Raw genomic sequence first — 16833 nt, forward strand, 5'->3', positions numbered from 1 at the left:
CTAGACAGCTAAGTTATCAGACAAAGTGCTGACAGACAGGAAGCAAAGGGTAATCATAACATCCAGTACCTTAAAATATATATCTCAGTGGAGTACAAGTTCACAAGCTTAGATTCAATCTGTTTCTGCTTTACATAAATGATTTACCTCTTAATTTCTGCACCAAATCATCAATAATGACTGTAGGTCACCCACTTAGTTGCTCATCATGCACATTTTCATATCATCCCACAGCTCATAATGTTTCCTCCACACACTTCATTGGCCTGATAATGGATTTCAATTACTATCATGCCTGCAGCACTAATAAAACGGATTACACCATGTATTTCACAGTCGGCAGGATTCTCAGTTGGAGGAGGCATTTCAAATACCCACAGACAAATGTAAACATGCTGAGTATTGGTGGGAACCCTGTAGAGAAGTAGCTTAAAGTATAAGCTTTTGTGTACGAATAAAATTGCTAAGAAAATTCTACTTGTTTTGTTTTTATTTCAAAACTGTACTTGCCTAAGAAACACAACTCATAAGACAGAAATTGACATGTCTCCTGTGCAATGCAATCAGATGGCCTATAAAATTTATGTTATGAAATGAATAAAATGTAGTACAATACAATGAAGGCTCTCCTTCATGAAGGATTAATGCAGCGTGTTGTGTAAATGAATCAAAAGAAATGAGTAGTAAAATATTATAACCCAAAATTCATACAAGAGTGAGAAAGTTGAACTCGAGTGTAGAAGTGATTTCCAGTATACAGATCTCAAAGAGATTTATAATAATAACAAACCAAAAATCAATAATAATATGAAACATTTATTTTCAGCAGAATGTTGATTCAAACCTGACCGCACACATAGGCCAAGAATGGCCATTCTTCATTGTGCCTGAACAATCAGAGAAACTTATGAAACCTGGAAATGGAACCCTACGGCCCTGGCTTCTGGCAGATGATCAGGTCTGTAAATTACACTTCATTTGCTTTCTCAATCGTTTCAATACTGGTTTTTGAATGGAATCAACAAGGAAGAATAGTAATGCTCATGTAATTAAATAAAATCATGGAACACTGTATTAGTAGTAGTTTTATTCACCCCTGGATCACTTCTGTAAGGATATTAGTCAAGTTGTGGTATTACAATTTGAGAACAACAAAAAACAATATAATTCACAGATAGAGAATTTTCATAATTACAGGTCTGGCTGGAAAGCGATGGGACAGGTTGTCAGCCATTGCCATACAGAAGGAAACATCTCACCATTTGCCTGAAGTAATTTAGGGAAATCTCAAAAAATCTAAATCGGGTTGGCTAGATGAAGACTGAAATGTCTATCCTCCCAAATACGAGGCCACTATATTGAAATCAGTGCTACCTCATGTGGTTTGCCCTAGTGTACAGCACTGGTTTGTGAAGAGGTTATTTAATAATGTAAGATGCTACACTGTTCATTCATTTCTCACTCCAATATCTGAACACACAACACACACTTCATTTCATAATGGAACTCTACACACACTAGCAGGTGACATCAGGACTGTCACGATAATTTTGGATTTCTGTTCTGTGCACAGAAACTTTTCATTTGGTGGCTTGGAAAACTGAGTTAGCTTCTCTCCATATAGTATTCTAAACACAAGAACACAGAGGCAGTGATGGAAAAAACACTTTATTATGTCTAGAAGTAACTTGTTACAGGACAACACTTGCCAGAGAGTAGCTACACTACTAGTCTGACGATCCTAGTCAGAATGTCTACATACAACTGAGGGTGGGGTGGTTGGGCCCAGCTCTACAAGATGTCACCTGGCTGTTATAGTGCATGGAGGAGAGGTTGTGCACACGCCCATGAGTGGTAGCCTGAGATGGTTGTAGCATCTGCCGCCTTACAGCTGTGCACCTAGATCTCAGTTATGGAATCTATGCAGGTCATTACACCATTACCCCCTTGGCCATGGAGCATCCCTGATTCCTCAGGCAAGGTGTGGATGGTTGCTTGTAGAAAGAGTGGTTGGCATGAGGAGTGCCCTGGCATCCCCTGTCAGAGCACAAGACAACAGGACTGGTGATAGGAGCCAAAGGTGGGCCCACAGAGTTGCTGTCAGAGGCTGTAGATTTGTAACCTCATCATGCGGAGGTGCTGAAGTAGGTGGAAGAGAATGCTGGAACACTGACAACTACGTGGCACCCAGCAACTGAGGCATTGGTGAAGGTAGTGGTGCAGTCAGGACAGGGGGTGGGTGCCCAACAAGACACAGAGCTGATTTTGATGGCAGTGGACCTCCCTGTCTCCAGTCTGGAGGGTGCAGACACAGCAGCCATTCTGATGCGCACTAAATGCCAGTAACCAGCAGGGGCACCGACAAAAACCACACATCCCAGACTGCCATCCTGATGCAGAAAAATCAGTACAGCTGAACATAATGGTGGTCAAGATCCAAGATGGAGGGGGTGGAGCAGCATCCTAGGCTGGCACCTGTAGAGAAGTTTGGCAGGGCTGCGATTACCAATAGAGTCATCCAGTAGGCCATCAGAAAAGAATGTAACACTTCCTCACAAAGGAAATCCTGCAGATATTTTGTCATGTTGGTCTTAAACGTATGAACCTTGCACTAGGCTTGCCAATTAGATTGGGGTTGAAAAGGAGGGTAGTGAATGTGGCAAATGCCTGACTGCTCACAGACATCATGAAATTCCTGAGGCAGAAAATGAGATCCATTGTCAGAAAAGAGAGAGACCTGGAGACATGCCACAGAAAAGGATTTTGAGAGCGCCTGAATAGTCACTTCAGTAGTGACCAAGGAGCATCAGGCAATGTATGGAAAATCCAAAAACACGTCACTGACAATCAACCATAACACATTCCGAAACTGACCTGCAAAATCCACATGGATGCATTTTCAGGGCTGGGTTGCTGGAGGCCATGGGGAGAATGAAGCCTTGGGAGCCACCTGTTGTCTAACATGCATAGGGCATGCAGCATCCGGGAGCCAAGGCTTTGGTGTAGGAAACACCCCAATGACCCCATATAATGGCTGTAAGGCTTTCCGCCACAAACTCCCAGGAGTAACCACCCTAGGAGTTGCATCGTCTGTGGAGAGGAGGAGGACTCTGTCTGAGACTGAGAGACAATGGTGCAAGACAAAGTATGAGGTGGATTGGGAACATGTTCTGGAGGACAAGAAGACCAATCCTCCTGCTCGAGATGGACTACCTGCTGGAGGGTGGGGTCAGGCATTGTTGCCTTGGTGATTCAGGTACTAGTGATCAGAAACCCATGGTACTGCTTGGCAGGAGTAATTTGCTTATTTACACAGGAGCTCCTCTTGATCAAAGGAGAGTCTGTGCAAATGGGCATTCAGGTTAAGGGGGGTAGGACATCAAATAGGTTGACGTAGAGCAGGAGAGGCACCACAGGACATTTTAATTTACACTCTCTATACTTGCACAAATAAATTCATAAAACTTTGTCAGCATGACCAGGAAGGATTCAGGATTCACACTTATAGCAGTGGATGTTCAAAAACATATGAAAATATTTTTTGTGAGAAATTTCATCATTTTTTTGCATTTGTTGCTATAGGTACACTGTTCTTCATAAGTAAGAGAGATTCTCTGATGAATTTTGCACAGTGTACAAACCATATTTTATTACAGGTGTATGAAACTCTAGAATTTTCCAAATCTATTACAAACTGTGCTAAAAATTGAGATAATTAACTACAACATATGAATTTTTTCTAAATATGAAATTTAAAATGTAATTTCTCATTAATTTTTTCATAAATTAAATAAATTCTAGAGTTTCATACACCTGTAAGTATGGTTTGTATGCTGTGCAAAATTCATCGAAGAATCCCTCTTACGTCTGAATAAAAGTGTACAGAAAGCAACAAATGCAGCCAATAGTAAGAGAAAAAATAATGAAAGTTCACAAGTAAAAAAATTATTGTATTATGTATTTGAACTTCCAATGCTATGAGTGTGAATTCTTTACCCTTCCTGGTCATGATGACAAAGTTTAATGAATTTATTTGTAAAAGTATAGACAGTTGAAATTAAAATGTCCTGCCCCACATCAGCCCATTTGATATCCTACTTCCCTTAAGGTATCCGTGCTGACATGGTGTCCACTGGGGCAGGAATGAACAGTATAGTTGTATTTGGAGAGGAAAAGGGCCCACCACTGCAACCTATGAGCCACTTTGGACAGGAGCTGGATGGATGGACTAAATAGTGAAACTAATGGCTTGTGGTCCACAATTAGTTGGAATTTGGTGCCATACAAGAAGACATGGAATTTGGTGACTGCATACATGGTGGTCAGAGCCTCCTTTTCGACTTGAAAGTAGTAGACACGTGCTGGACTGAGAGTTTTGGATGCAAACATTAGTGGCTGCTCTGAGCTGCCTACATTCTGATGAGCATGGACTGCTGCCATGCTATTCTTTGAGGCATCCACAGCCAAAACCAATGGTTTGTCAGGATCAAAACCAAAAGTAGCTCGACATTGTGCCAACCTAAGACCTTTCTGCAGCACAGTGAAGGCCCGGTCATGCACCGGAGACCAGATAAAGGAAGCATCCTTGTAGAGAAGGAGGTAGAGGGGGTAGACACCCAGTGAATGAACTGGTGGTAATAGGCAATTTTACCCAGGAAAATCTGCAGTTCTTGCAATAATGAGTCACGTGGCAGGTCTGCAATGTTCCTGATAAGACTGATCCATGTATTGGACACCCTGCAAAGAGATAGTTGGTAAAAGTGTGGACCTCTGCAGACTGTGTCATAGACTGTTGGACCAGTGTTTTCGAAATAGAGCTCAGAGATTCTGCAGATGGTCACTTGGTGAATGTCCTGTAATGATGATGCCATCCAGGTAGTAGAAACAATGTGGAATAGTGGAAATGACCTGTTCTACATAGCGTTGAAAAATTGTAGTGCTACTGGCCATCCCAAACATCGACCAAGGTACTGATAAAGACCAAAAAGCATGTTAAGAACCTTGATATGCCTTGACTCCTCATCCAGGGTAAGTGGTGATATACTTCAGAAAAATCAAGTTGAAAGAAAAATCGAGCCCCTGCTAAGTGTGTGAACAGTTCATCCAGATGTGGCAGTGGATTCACTGTGACTTTAAAATCATAGCAAAGTTACAATGAGAGGAAGTGTGGGCAATTCACTACAGCAAATGAGAATCGTAACCCCAAGAGAGGTGAGCCCGTCCAGTTCTCTCTTGACTTGGCAGCATAGGGCTATAGGAATCTTCTTAGCATGAAAGAACCTAGAACGAGCCAATTGGTTAAGGTTAACCAAACTTCTTCTTCATTGAATATAGCATGTAAATAAGAAAAGCTACGCTATATTTTAATCTTCATAACACATATGTTGACTTTTTAAATATGCAGTGTCACTCAAAAGTCCATTAACATTTGGAAATGCATTAATTCATGGAATAATATAGATAGAGGGGTAAAACTTAATCTCACATCCTGAAACGACAAGAGGTTTCATTGAAACCACAAATGAGTGCAAAAACTGGGAAATGAATGGCAGTGGACAGCAATACGTTGGTGAGGCTGCATGACAATCTTGTATAAAATGAGCTGTGGTGAGAGAGGGAGTAAGACGTGCGATTAGTCATGACATGTTGACTTTACCAAACAAAGCACTGTTAGTGAGCTTTACTATCAGAATGGAGAATTGTCTACTGCTGTTTCATAATCCTATTACCATAAGAAGGGTATTCGGATGGGTAAAGTCCTGTACAAGTGTCAGTGTGAAGAAAATAATGACAAAGTTTGAAGTCATCCGTTGTTTGGGTTATCAACATCATAGAGGGTGACCAGACGCAAGTACTACTGCTGCTCAGATAGTTCAGAAAGAAACGGAGACTTTGCAGTTTCCTCTCTGCATGTGAAATCAGCACTCATGAAGTCACACCAGCATGTCACACACTACTGATTGGAGAGCATTAACGTGTATACTCCATTGCTATCTGTGCTAAATCCAGTGTCAGTACAAACAGTTAGTCACAAATTTAGTGTCATGGAGAGCATTTGAGATATAGGCAAAGTATTTGTGATATAGGCACTTCGAAAAATGCAGGAAGATAATGATTGGTTGTCTAACATGTTGTGGACCGACAAAGCCCATTTCACAGCCTGAGTGTCTCTCAGCACCCACATTGCAGAATTTCACCTATCTAAATTCCTAGAACTCTCATGGATACCCCATTACATGACAAGAAAGTTAGTATATGGTGTAGATTTACCATACCAGACATGATTGGACCCTTTTTCATTGAGGAAAGCCAAGGTGCTGCTTTCCAAACTGTCAGTGTGATGGGTGTGAAGTATGCTAATATGTTACAGAATTGTATCATTCCTTGCCTGGGTGATAAACATCTGTGGGAAGTTATAACTTTTATGGAGGATAGCACCATATCCCATATTGCTACACATGTGAAATACCTCTTGTTCTCATTGTTTGTTGGGGGTTCTGTGCTGAGCTTGGCCTCCCAGGTACATAAACCTCAGTTTGTGTTGTTATTGGTTATGGGGTTATCTGAAGTCTCACTTCATTTGGGACACTAAAGATTACATCCAATGGCAATATCTCAGTGTACCTCTTGATATGCTGTACAGTACTGTTCGCAACATTGTCCCTCAACTACAGGTATGGTTGATGAATGACGGCTGACATGTTGGGCATTTGTTATAAATAACACTATCTTTGCTAGTAATCAATTATTATGTTAATTATTGCTTTTGTATTATATGAAGCACCATCTGCTGGTCATTTTGTGCACTTTTTTGACCCTTTCCATCAACCAGACTGCACAAACACCTTCCATCAGTGCACATGATCAGTCATAAGATGGATCTCAAAGAACATTTGGTTTGTTTTCCTTAACTATGAGGTGTGTTTTTTAAGCAAGTACCGTTGCGAAATTTAAAAAAGATGTGCTAAGATAATAATTTTATTTTTACATGAAAGCCTGTACGTTAATCTACTTTTCTACATAATTTCTGTCAATACTGAGGCACTTGTCATAACGTTGCACCAGTTATTGAATAGCCTCCTCATAGAAGTCTGCCGCATGACTTGTTAACCACTGTTTTGACTTCATCATCGTCTTGATGACGCTGACTGCCCAGGTGTTTCTTCAAGTGCAGGAACAGATGGTAGTCACTGGACACAAGATTGGGGCTGTACGGAGGATGATCTAGAGTTTTCCATCAGAAAGATGTGATGAGATCTTTGGTCTGACTCGCCACATGCAGACTGGCATTGTCTTGCAGCAAAATGATGCCCTTGCTCAAATTCCATGGACTGTTGCTTTGACTCTGGTGTGATGCAGGCCACCCATGTTTCATCGTCCATAACAATTTAGCTTAAGAAATCATCACCGTTATTGTGGTACCACTTAAGGAAAGTCAATGCACTGTCTAAATGTTTGGTTTTGTGCACATCCATCAACATTTTCGGTACCCAACGTGCACACAATTTTCAGTAATTCAAGTGCTCAGTCACAATCCCTTACAAAACACTATGAGAAACATTAGGAAAGTCATCCCATAGGGAGGAAATCATAAAGCATCTTGTTTTCTCTCACCAAACTTTCATTAACGACGAAAGAACGCCCACTCCATTGTTCATCATGCACATTTGTGCAGCCATCTTTAAATGCTCTCACCCACTTTTTACCATTCCATCACTCATAATGTTTTCTCCATAAACTGCACAGATCTCGTGATGAATATCAATCACTTGTAGGCCTTTAGCACTAAGAAATCTTATAACAGCCTGTACTTCACAGTCGGTGGGACTCACGATTATCGGAGGCATCTTAAACACTCAGTACACAACATAAACAAGGAAGAATCATACTGTAATGGCGTCAGTGCATAGGTTAAGGTACAGGCTTTCATGTAAAAATAAAATTATTGAGATATCTTAGCACATCTTTCTTTAAATTCCAAAATGGTACTTACTTAAAAAACGCATCTTGTATATGTTCATTCATCATATATTTAACCTTTGGAACTCAGTGCATCTTGAAGGCATGCCGGCAACCTGTGGAACTTTCATTTTTACATCTGAGAAGGTATTTCCTCTCATGAGGTTTTTGTGATTGCCATCCCTTATTAAAGACATGCATTGACCCTCATTATGGCTCACCACGTGCAGATAAAAACAACAACCCTACACAACACCTATACTTTTACATTTGACACCTCATTTTATAACTTTTTAGTTGCAAGTATCATTCATCAATAAGAAGGCATAAGGAGGCACATCACTCCTTTGGAGTGATATGTATTACTGCAACACTGATGCCAGGACTGTAGTAGCATAAGATGCAGATGCATTTTGTTTGCAAGTAACTTTGGGTGCTCACACCACTTCAACTAAGAATCTGCATTCATTCCCAGAAATACTGTGATTGTTACACAACCTGTCTAGGCACTATCTATATTTAATTTAAATCACATTTCCCTTCTTCAAACTCAAATACATGTGAATTGTTTTTGTTATGTTCATTGTCATTATATTACATACTGGCCCATTTTAAATGTCTTTGAGATGAGAGTTTAATTTGCTTTCTCTGCAAGGAGTTCTCTTGTTTTCTCACTGGGCTTTAGTATTGCTGTCATCAGCATAGAGAATTTTTACTCCATGACCAAGACTATAGGAAAATCATAGTTGCACATCGGGAACAGGATTGATCCCAATATCCTACCCTGAAGAAGGAATTTTATAATGTCAAAGAATAGTTGTCAGGTTAAATTTGTATATATTGATCTTTATAGTCAGTGATGTGAGAGTATAGAAAAAATTGTTAGGAAATAAATGATAATGAATGTTTTCTGGTTTTGGCATGTCATATATTACTCATACATTTACTGTATACATTGTAATCCTACTTGATCAAAAAAATTCAGTTCATTTTGTTTCATGTTGCATGCCAGACATTGATGAATTATTAGCAAAATCATACATAAAACACACTATATTTCATGTAACTTGTTTTCAGTTCATATCTAAAAAATAACTGTCCTTTTTTTCTGTTTCTGTTTCACATTCACTTGTTTTTATGACAGTTGTTATGTTGGCTACTGTGGGAGTCAGCACCAACACAAACAAGGAAGGAGAGAAGTAGCAGAGACTGATGGCAAGAATCCAAAATGATCTGTACATACACTTTCAAATTAATAGTACTCTTTATTCTTAAAAAGGAAAGAAACATAGCTTAATTTCTTGTGCCTCCTATGAGCAGTTACATTTATCCATTATTAATACTCACAGAATGCAGACTAAGTATCAGCTTCCAATTGATGCCATTGAAGTCTGCAACTGAACTAGGACCGGCCTGCGATTTGTGGTTGGTTAAGTCAGCGTTGACATGGGGTGCTGAACACTGTCTTCCAGGAGGTGTGGTGCTGCCTGTTCTTTCCATTAGCTCATGGGTCAGCGCCTTCTTGATGCCATTTTGTGGCACTGCACTGGTCGATGTGCAGTCAGTGCTTTAGCGCTCCCCAACAGTCCTCGTGTTCTGGGAAGTCAAAACACTGGTCTAATCAAATAGATTTTATCCTGCCTACTGTAATAACACATCTATGTCTTTTATCACCTCTCTGTGGGTGATAATGATTTCCTCAGTCACCTTGTCTTCACTCTCTTCCTCTACTAATCATACTTTATTCACTATATATGTGTGTCAGAGCTGATGCAAATCCCTATTCATAGATATTGCCATTTAACAACTAACAGATTTTTTGTCACTTGTGTCTTCACAACCAGAAGTCTGCACTATCAACAAAAATATTTGTTCTGATTATAATGGTATACTACAGGCTTGTTTTTTCTCATTTCTTTTTCAATTTATGAACTAGGTGCAAAAAATTCACAAGCCAGACAATCTGTACTGGAATAATTAGGAGTTTGCCATATTTTAACCCTTTCAGACTCTCTGGCTGTAGTTGTGTATAAATATTGAATCTAAAATCAATAAAAAGTCGCCTAAGACCATTACACATAAAGAAAAATTTTCTTTCCTCCAGAAAAGATTCAGGACTAAAAGGGTTAAAAATAAAGATTTCATTGGCTATATAAAAAGATAATAATGAGTACCACATAAAAATCTCTTCACTGATGCACAGCTTCATGTAGTATTCAAAAACATTTATGAATTATAAAATGGTTCAAATGGCTCTAAGCACTATGGGACTTAACATCTGAGGTCATCAGTCCCCTAGACTTAGAACTACTTAAACCTAACTAACCTAAGGACATTACACACATCCATGCCCAAGGCAGGATTTGAACCTGTGACCATAGCAGCCGCGGACTGATGCACTTAGAACCACTCGGTCATGAATTACAGAGAACAAAGAACTTCATATTAATTATATCATTCACTAAAATTGTGTACACTATACATTTTTTTTACTATTAGTATGAATAGGCCTCACCTACGAGTTTTTTTTTTTTTTTTTTTTTTTTTTTTTTTTTTTTTTTTTTTTTTTTTTTTTTTTACAGCTGCGAAATTTTCTGAAATGATGAATCTTTGCAACATTAATATATCATAACTTTATGAAGTCTTTGTCTTTTCCACATATGCCTACTCTCATAAATGGGGCTATTGAATTCTATGCCAAATGTAAGTTTTTGTCTGACAAAACTTTGGGTATTACAAGCTGACTTTGCTGTCTTGCAAGATTATTCTGCAGGGTACTGCAATTAGGGTCAATAATGTGTTTATTGAGCAAAAATAAGCATAAGAATACCAAGTAAAGTTGATAGTAGAGCCTCTTGCAGATGCCTTTCAATGACCTTGGAGTTCTTAAAGTTACATACCTATTAGTTAACTCTTTAATGTTGTTTACAGTAATGAATAAGACACCTGTACAAGATTAATAATATTGTAGCAGTGACACTGTTTATTTTTTAAAATTTTTGTATGCATACATCATATAAATTTTATAGCAAACTAATTTCCATGTAATTAGTTGCTACAAGTTTGAGTAATAATTAATTTACATACAATGTAGATGTACAACTTATGTGTACAATTTATTGGATAAGTTACACATTTTCATACACAAGGTACTCTGAGATTAAGTAAATAAGTTTTGCAGTAGGTGGGATGGCACAAATATTTCCGAAATGTGCAGTCTGGAAGTAGAGTAGTGCAGAAACACCCACATCATACCTATTAATTGGAGGTGATGTTAAGGTACCAAATATATACTGAGACATCTGTGGATTCACTGCAGATAGCACAGACAGAGTTGAAGTACTTTCAAACGTGTTTTCCAAAAACTGCCGTGGACATCTATTTAGACAGTCCACATGCAATGTAAATATTTTAGACCTTGTAGCTACAATCAGGCCTGACCTTATTCATGTGTCAGAATAGAGGCAGGGATAAGTGATTGTAATATCATCACAGTGAAAATTATTTCTAAAGTAAATAAATCTGTCAAGAAGGCTGGGAGAGTAAGCTAGAGAAAGGAGATGATCACTTGTTAGCATGCCACTCAGACAAGAAATTGACATCATTTAGTTCTAGTATGATGGACACAGAGGAATTATGGATAAAGTTAAAATGTATTGTAAATTGTGCTCTGGAGAAGTATGTGCCAAGTAAGAGGATTAAGGACAGAAAAGACCCACCATGGTTTAACTATCAAATTCAGAAAATGTTGAGGAAGTGAAGGCTGCTGCACTCTTGATTTAAAAGTAAACATGCAAATGACAACAGGCAAAATTAAGTAGAAATTCGTGAGGCTGTAAAAAGATTGAAGCTCAAAGCTCTGTGTGCAAAGCATACAACAATTGCCACCATCATATCTTACCAAAGATCTTGCTGAGGACCGAAAAAAATTCTCATTGTATGAAAAATCACTAAGCGAGTTGAAGGCTTACCCCACCACTTTTTGACCATTCTGGGTGCCAATACGAGACAGCAAAAGGAAAGCTGAAGTTTTAAATTCCATGTTTAAGAAATCATTCAACCAGGAGGATTGTGCTGACATAGTGCTACTTGACTGTCACACAGACTCCAACATGGAGTACACAGAAATAGACATCCATGGCATAGAGAAACAACTGGAAGAGTTGAAAACAAATAAGTCACCAGGTCCAGATGGAATCCCAACTTGGTTTCACAGCACAAAGTCCCAAAGGATTGGAAAAAATTACAGATGATACATCCACATAAGAAAGGTAAACAAACAGATCCACGTAATTGCAGATCAATGTCCTTAACATTGGTTTTCTGCAGAGTTCTTGAACGCATACTGAGTTCAAATATAATAAATTTCCTTGAGACAGAAAAGCTTCTGTTCACAAATCAGTACAGATTTATAAAGCATTGCTTGTGCAAAACTCAGCTTGCCTACTTTTAACATAATATTCTACAAACTGTGGGTGGAGGGCAACTGACAGATTCCATACTCCCAGATTTCTGGAAAGTGTTTGACATAGTGCCCCCCTGCAGACAGTTGGTAAAGGTTTGAGCACACATTTAGGTTCCCAGATATGGAGTGGCTTGAAGACTTCTTAAATAGTAGAACCCAGTACATTGTCCTCGATGGCAGCATTCATCAGAGACAAAGGATATTCTCAGGAGTGTCCGATGGAATTGTGATAAGACTACTGTTACCCTCTATGTAAATAAATGATCTGATGTGTCCACCAGTAGCACTTTATGGTTGTTTGCTTGTGATGCTGGGTGTATGGTAATGTGTGGTATGAGTAACCGTAGTAGGCTACAAGATGACATAGATGGAATTTATAGTTTGTGTGATGAATGGCAGCTTGTTCTAAATGTAGAAAAAGTAAGCTAATGTGGATAAGTAGGAAAAACAATCCAGTAACATTCCAATAAATCATTAGCAGTGTGTTGCTTAACACAGTCACTTTGATTAAATACTTAGATATAATATTGCAAACTGATATGAAATGGAATGGGCACGTCATGTTGGCAGTAGATAAGGTGAATAGTTGGTTTCATTTTATTGTGAGAACTTAGGGAAAATGTAGCTAATCTATAAATGTAAAAAATGTAAATGTTGTGCGATTAGGGCCTCCCGTCGGGTAGACCGTTCGCCGGGTGCAAGTCTTTCGATTTGACGCTACTGTGGCAACTTGCACATTTATGGGGATGAAATGATGATGATTAGGACAACACAACACCCAGTCCATGAGCAGAGCAAAATCTCTGACCCAGCCGGGAATCGAACCCGGCCCCTTAGGATTGACATTCTGTCGCACTGACCACTCAGCTACCGGGGCGGACAATCCATAAATGAGACAACATGACCCATTTTTGAGTACTGCTTCTGGGGTGTTTGGGATCCCCACCAGGTTGGATTAAAGGAAAACATTGAAGTAGTTCAGCGGTGTACTGCTAGATTTGTTTCTGGTAAGTTTGATCATAAATCAAGTATTATGGAGATGCTTCATGAACTCAAATGAGGAATCCGTGGAGGAAACACAACACTTCGTTTTGCAAGATAGTATTGTGGAAACTTAGAGAACTGCCATTCGAGGCCAACTGCTGAATGGTTCTACGGCCCTCAACGTCCATTTTCCATAAGGACTACAAAGATAAGATGCAACAAAACAGTATTTCTATGGAGGCTTTTAGACAGTTTTTTTTTTCCCCTAGCTCTGTTTGCCGGTAGAACAGGGAAGGAAAAGACTAGTAGTGGTACACCATCATGCACCATATTGTGGCTCGTGGAGTATGTATATAGATATAGATGTGGACATTCTACATGTCTGGGTAATCTGTAATGCAGATTTGTTCTTGTCTAATGGACGCCTTTTTTGGCAGTGCGGTGCAATATCTCACAGTTTGATGTGAGACTGTAATTGTGGAGAATTTTGTTTTGACTGGAAACAAATTATTTTCTCAAATTCTTGTAACATGTATTCCTACTTGCAATATTGTAATACAGAGAAGGGGTAAGATTTTCAGTTCTTTAAAAAAAATGTTTGCATGATTTTCTGCTTATTGCATGTTTCTTTACTACTGTTATAGATTTTTGTTTCCCGAAAACTGTTTTTCCCTGGTGTACGTTTTCCCAGAATATGATGCTGTACCTCACACATAATAATTGAAATAGCTGGTAAAACCTAGTATAAAGACAGTGGACTGCAACTGAATGTTTTGTAGAAGCCTAGCTCCAAAAACATGAAGTTAGCAAAGCAGGTGCAGAGGGAGACTGCTGTCTTTTGTGACAAAGGAACAGGCACTAATGCTCAGAGCTGGTAGCACCAATATGTAAGAACCACATATGCCATTCATTTGGACGTTGGTAGTCACCACGTAATGATGGCCAGGCAGTACTTCGTCTACATCTACAGACATTCTCCTGTACATAGCAGATGGTATCTTGGACCATTGCTAGTCATTCTCTTTCCCAGTTGCAAATGGAGTGAGGGAGGAACAACTGTCTGCATGCCTCTACATGAGCCCCAGATTGTTATCCCATATATGAGAGGTACATTGGTGGCAGTACTATCATTCTGCAGTCTGTCGCAAGTGCCAGTTCTCCAACTTTCTCAATACTTCACTAAATGGATTTCTGTTTGAATTCGTGAAGCACTTCTGTAATATACTGTTTTGTGAAAAGAAAAAACCTTCTCTACATGGATTTCCATTTGAATTCATGAGGCACTTCTGTACTACTAGCATGTAACTGAACCTATTGGCAACAAATCTAGCAGCACACCTCTGAATTGCTTCAATGTCTTCTTTTAATCCAACCTGGTTGGGATCCCAAACACTCAAGTAGTACTCAAGAATGGATCACACAAGGGTTCAGCATGCAGTCGCCTCTAGAGCTAAGATATACTTTTCTAGAATCCCCCAATAAACTGAAGTCAGCCCTTTGACTTCTTGACAACTGACCAAACATGCTCATCCCTTTTTATGTTTCTAAATGTGAAATAGACATGACAATATCAAGCAGCCCACAACTCACACTGTATTTGAATATTACAGGATTCTTTTTCCTACTCCTCTCCATTAATTTAAATTTACTCGCATTTATAGCAAGCTATCTTTCATAGCACAAAAAAGAAATTCTGTCAAAGTCAGCCAGTACCCCCCTACAGTCACACAAATGTGACACTTTCACATACATTACAGCATCATCAGCAAACAGTCACAGATTGCTGTTCATCATATCCATTAGATCCTTTATGTATACAGAGAATTAGAATGGTCTTATCGCACTTCCCAGGGAAACTCCTGCCAATGTCCCTGCATCTGAATACTCACTGTCCAGGACATTGTATTAAGTTTTATTACATAATAAATCCTTGAGCCCCACTCATACCTGGGAACCTAAAGTATAGACTTGCACCTTCATTAACAGCCTGCAGTGTGGCTCTGCATGAAATACTTTCTGGAAATCTAGAAATACAGATTCTGCCTGTTGCATTTTATCCACAGTTTGCAGGAAATCATGTGTGAAAAGGCAAGCTGAATTTATCGCAATCAATGCTTTCCAGACTCGAGCTTATCTGTGGACAGAAGCTTTTTTTGCGTCAAGGAGATTTGTTATATTTGAACGTAAAATATGTGCAAGAATTTTGTTGTGTCAGCTCAAGGACCACAAGCTTAATGTGACTGTTACTTGGTGAAAATTTGAAACAAGTCTTCTGGTGTTTAGGATTTAGTCTATGGTCTGAGGCATAATTCCAACCTGAAAATTTCATCTCCTGCTGTGAGAGACACTGTCAGAAGCTGTTGCAGTAGATGATCAAATTCTTAGGCAAGGGCATATCCAGTGAGTGGCAGGGGAAGGCAGCAACTGTAACCCCCCTGACCCCCCCCCCCCCCCCCCCACCCCCACACACACACAAGGAAAAAAGTCTGTCTCATACAGAATTCACATCTTGCCCCACCAAATGTATCAATTCAATGTGAATTTGAAGTAAGCCAGTCCATTTCTCATGAAATCTCAAAACCTTTCTGTCATTCCTTAATAAGAGAGAGAGAGAGAGAGAGAGTTTTACAAAGGAACTGTAGTTTTTAAGTAAAATAGTGTAGTGTGTTTTTGCTTGGTGTTATGTACAACTCTATTTAGTATACATTAACTCAATGTTTTTATTTTGCAGATTGTGTCTGTTGGTGCTGTTAATCACTCAGGGAAACTAGGAAGTGCTGGAAGATCAACTAGAAAAAATGGAAGCAATGTACAAGGTGCATTTAAAATTCCAGTGTCACAGTACACCATGTGAAGCACTAAAATACAGTTCATGAGGTTTTACCAGTTTAGTTGATGAAATGTTTATTTTAGGGTGTCCAACTTTGTTGGTGATTCTATTATAATGTACATTACTTTGACAACTAGCCCACTCATTGAAATATTGTTCTTAAAATGGAACCCTCAATCCAGTTGAAAACATTATGTTCCAAGATACAGAAATAACATATCACAAGCATTAAAAAGAAATGAAAATTATGCTTCTGTACTTTGAAGCCATTTCATCTGCAAGTAACATTCTCTTGGTTTAATTATTATTTTTTTTGTTTAATATATTTACTGTATTTTATAGATCAGTTGATGAATGAAACCAAATTATCTATTCTAAATGGGACAACTAACTTTTAAAATATGTAACTAGCAATTAGAGTAGAATATATGAAAGTGAAACAGGAATATGCTTACTTTACTAAGAGGCTATTCTCCTATTGCAGGTTGTAAACTTTTGCCTTCTTTCATAGTGGCTCAATCAGATCATTATGAGGAGGCTTGCGGACTCAATTGATATCAGAAGAAAGTGAACTTAGGCTTTCTCTGGGTTCTTT

The 16833-nt window shown here is 38.9% G+C and overlaps 1 protein-coding gene across 1 annotated transcript in view; it reads left to right on the forward strand.

The window, feature by feature from the left end:
• The window catches only part of LOC126291494 (uncharacterized), a 43417-nt gene extending 27155 nt beyond the window's left edge, over positions 1 to 16262 (forward strand). The window contains exons 2-3 of the mRNA XM_049985002.1: positions 830 to 958; positions 16140 to 16262. Of these exons, the coding sequence (XP_049840959.1) occupies positions 830 to 958; positions 16140 to 16262 (252 nt within the window). The remainder of the gene's footprint in view (positions 1 to 829; positions 959 to 16139) is intronic.
• Positions 16263 to 16833: the final 571 nt, after the last annotated feature.

The sequence above is a fragment of the Schistocerca gregaria genome, chromosome 9, assembly GCF_023897955.1.
Source record: "Schistocerca gregaria isolate iqSchGreg1 chromosome 9, iqSchGreg1.2, whole genome shotgun sequence".
Lineage (NCBI taxonomy): Eukaryota > Metazoa > Arthropoda > Insecta > Orthoptera > Acrididae > Schistocerca > Schistocerca gregaria.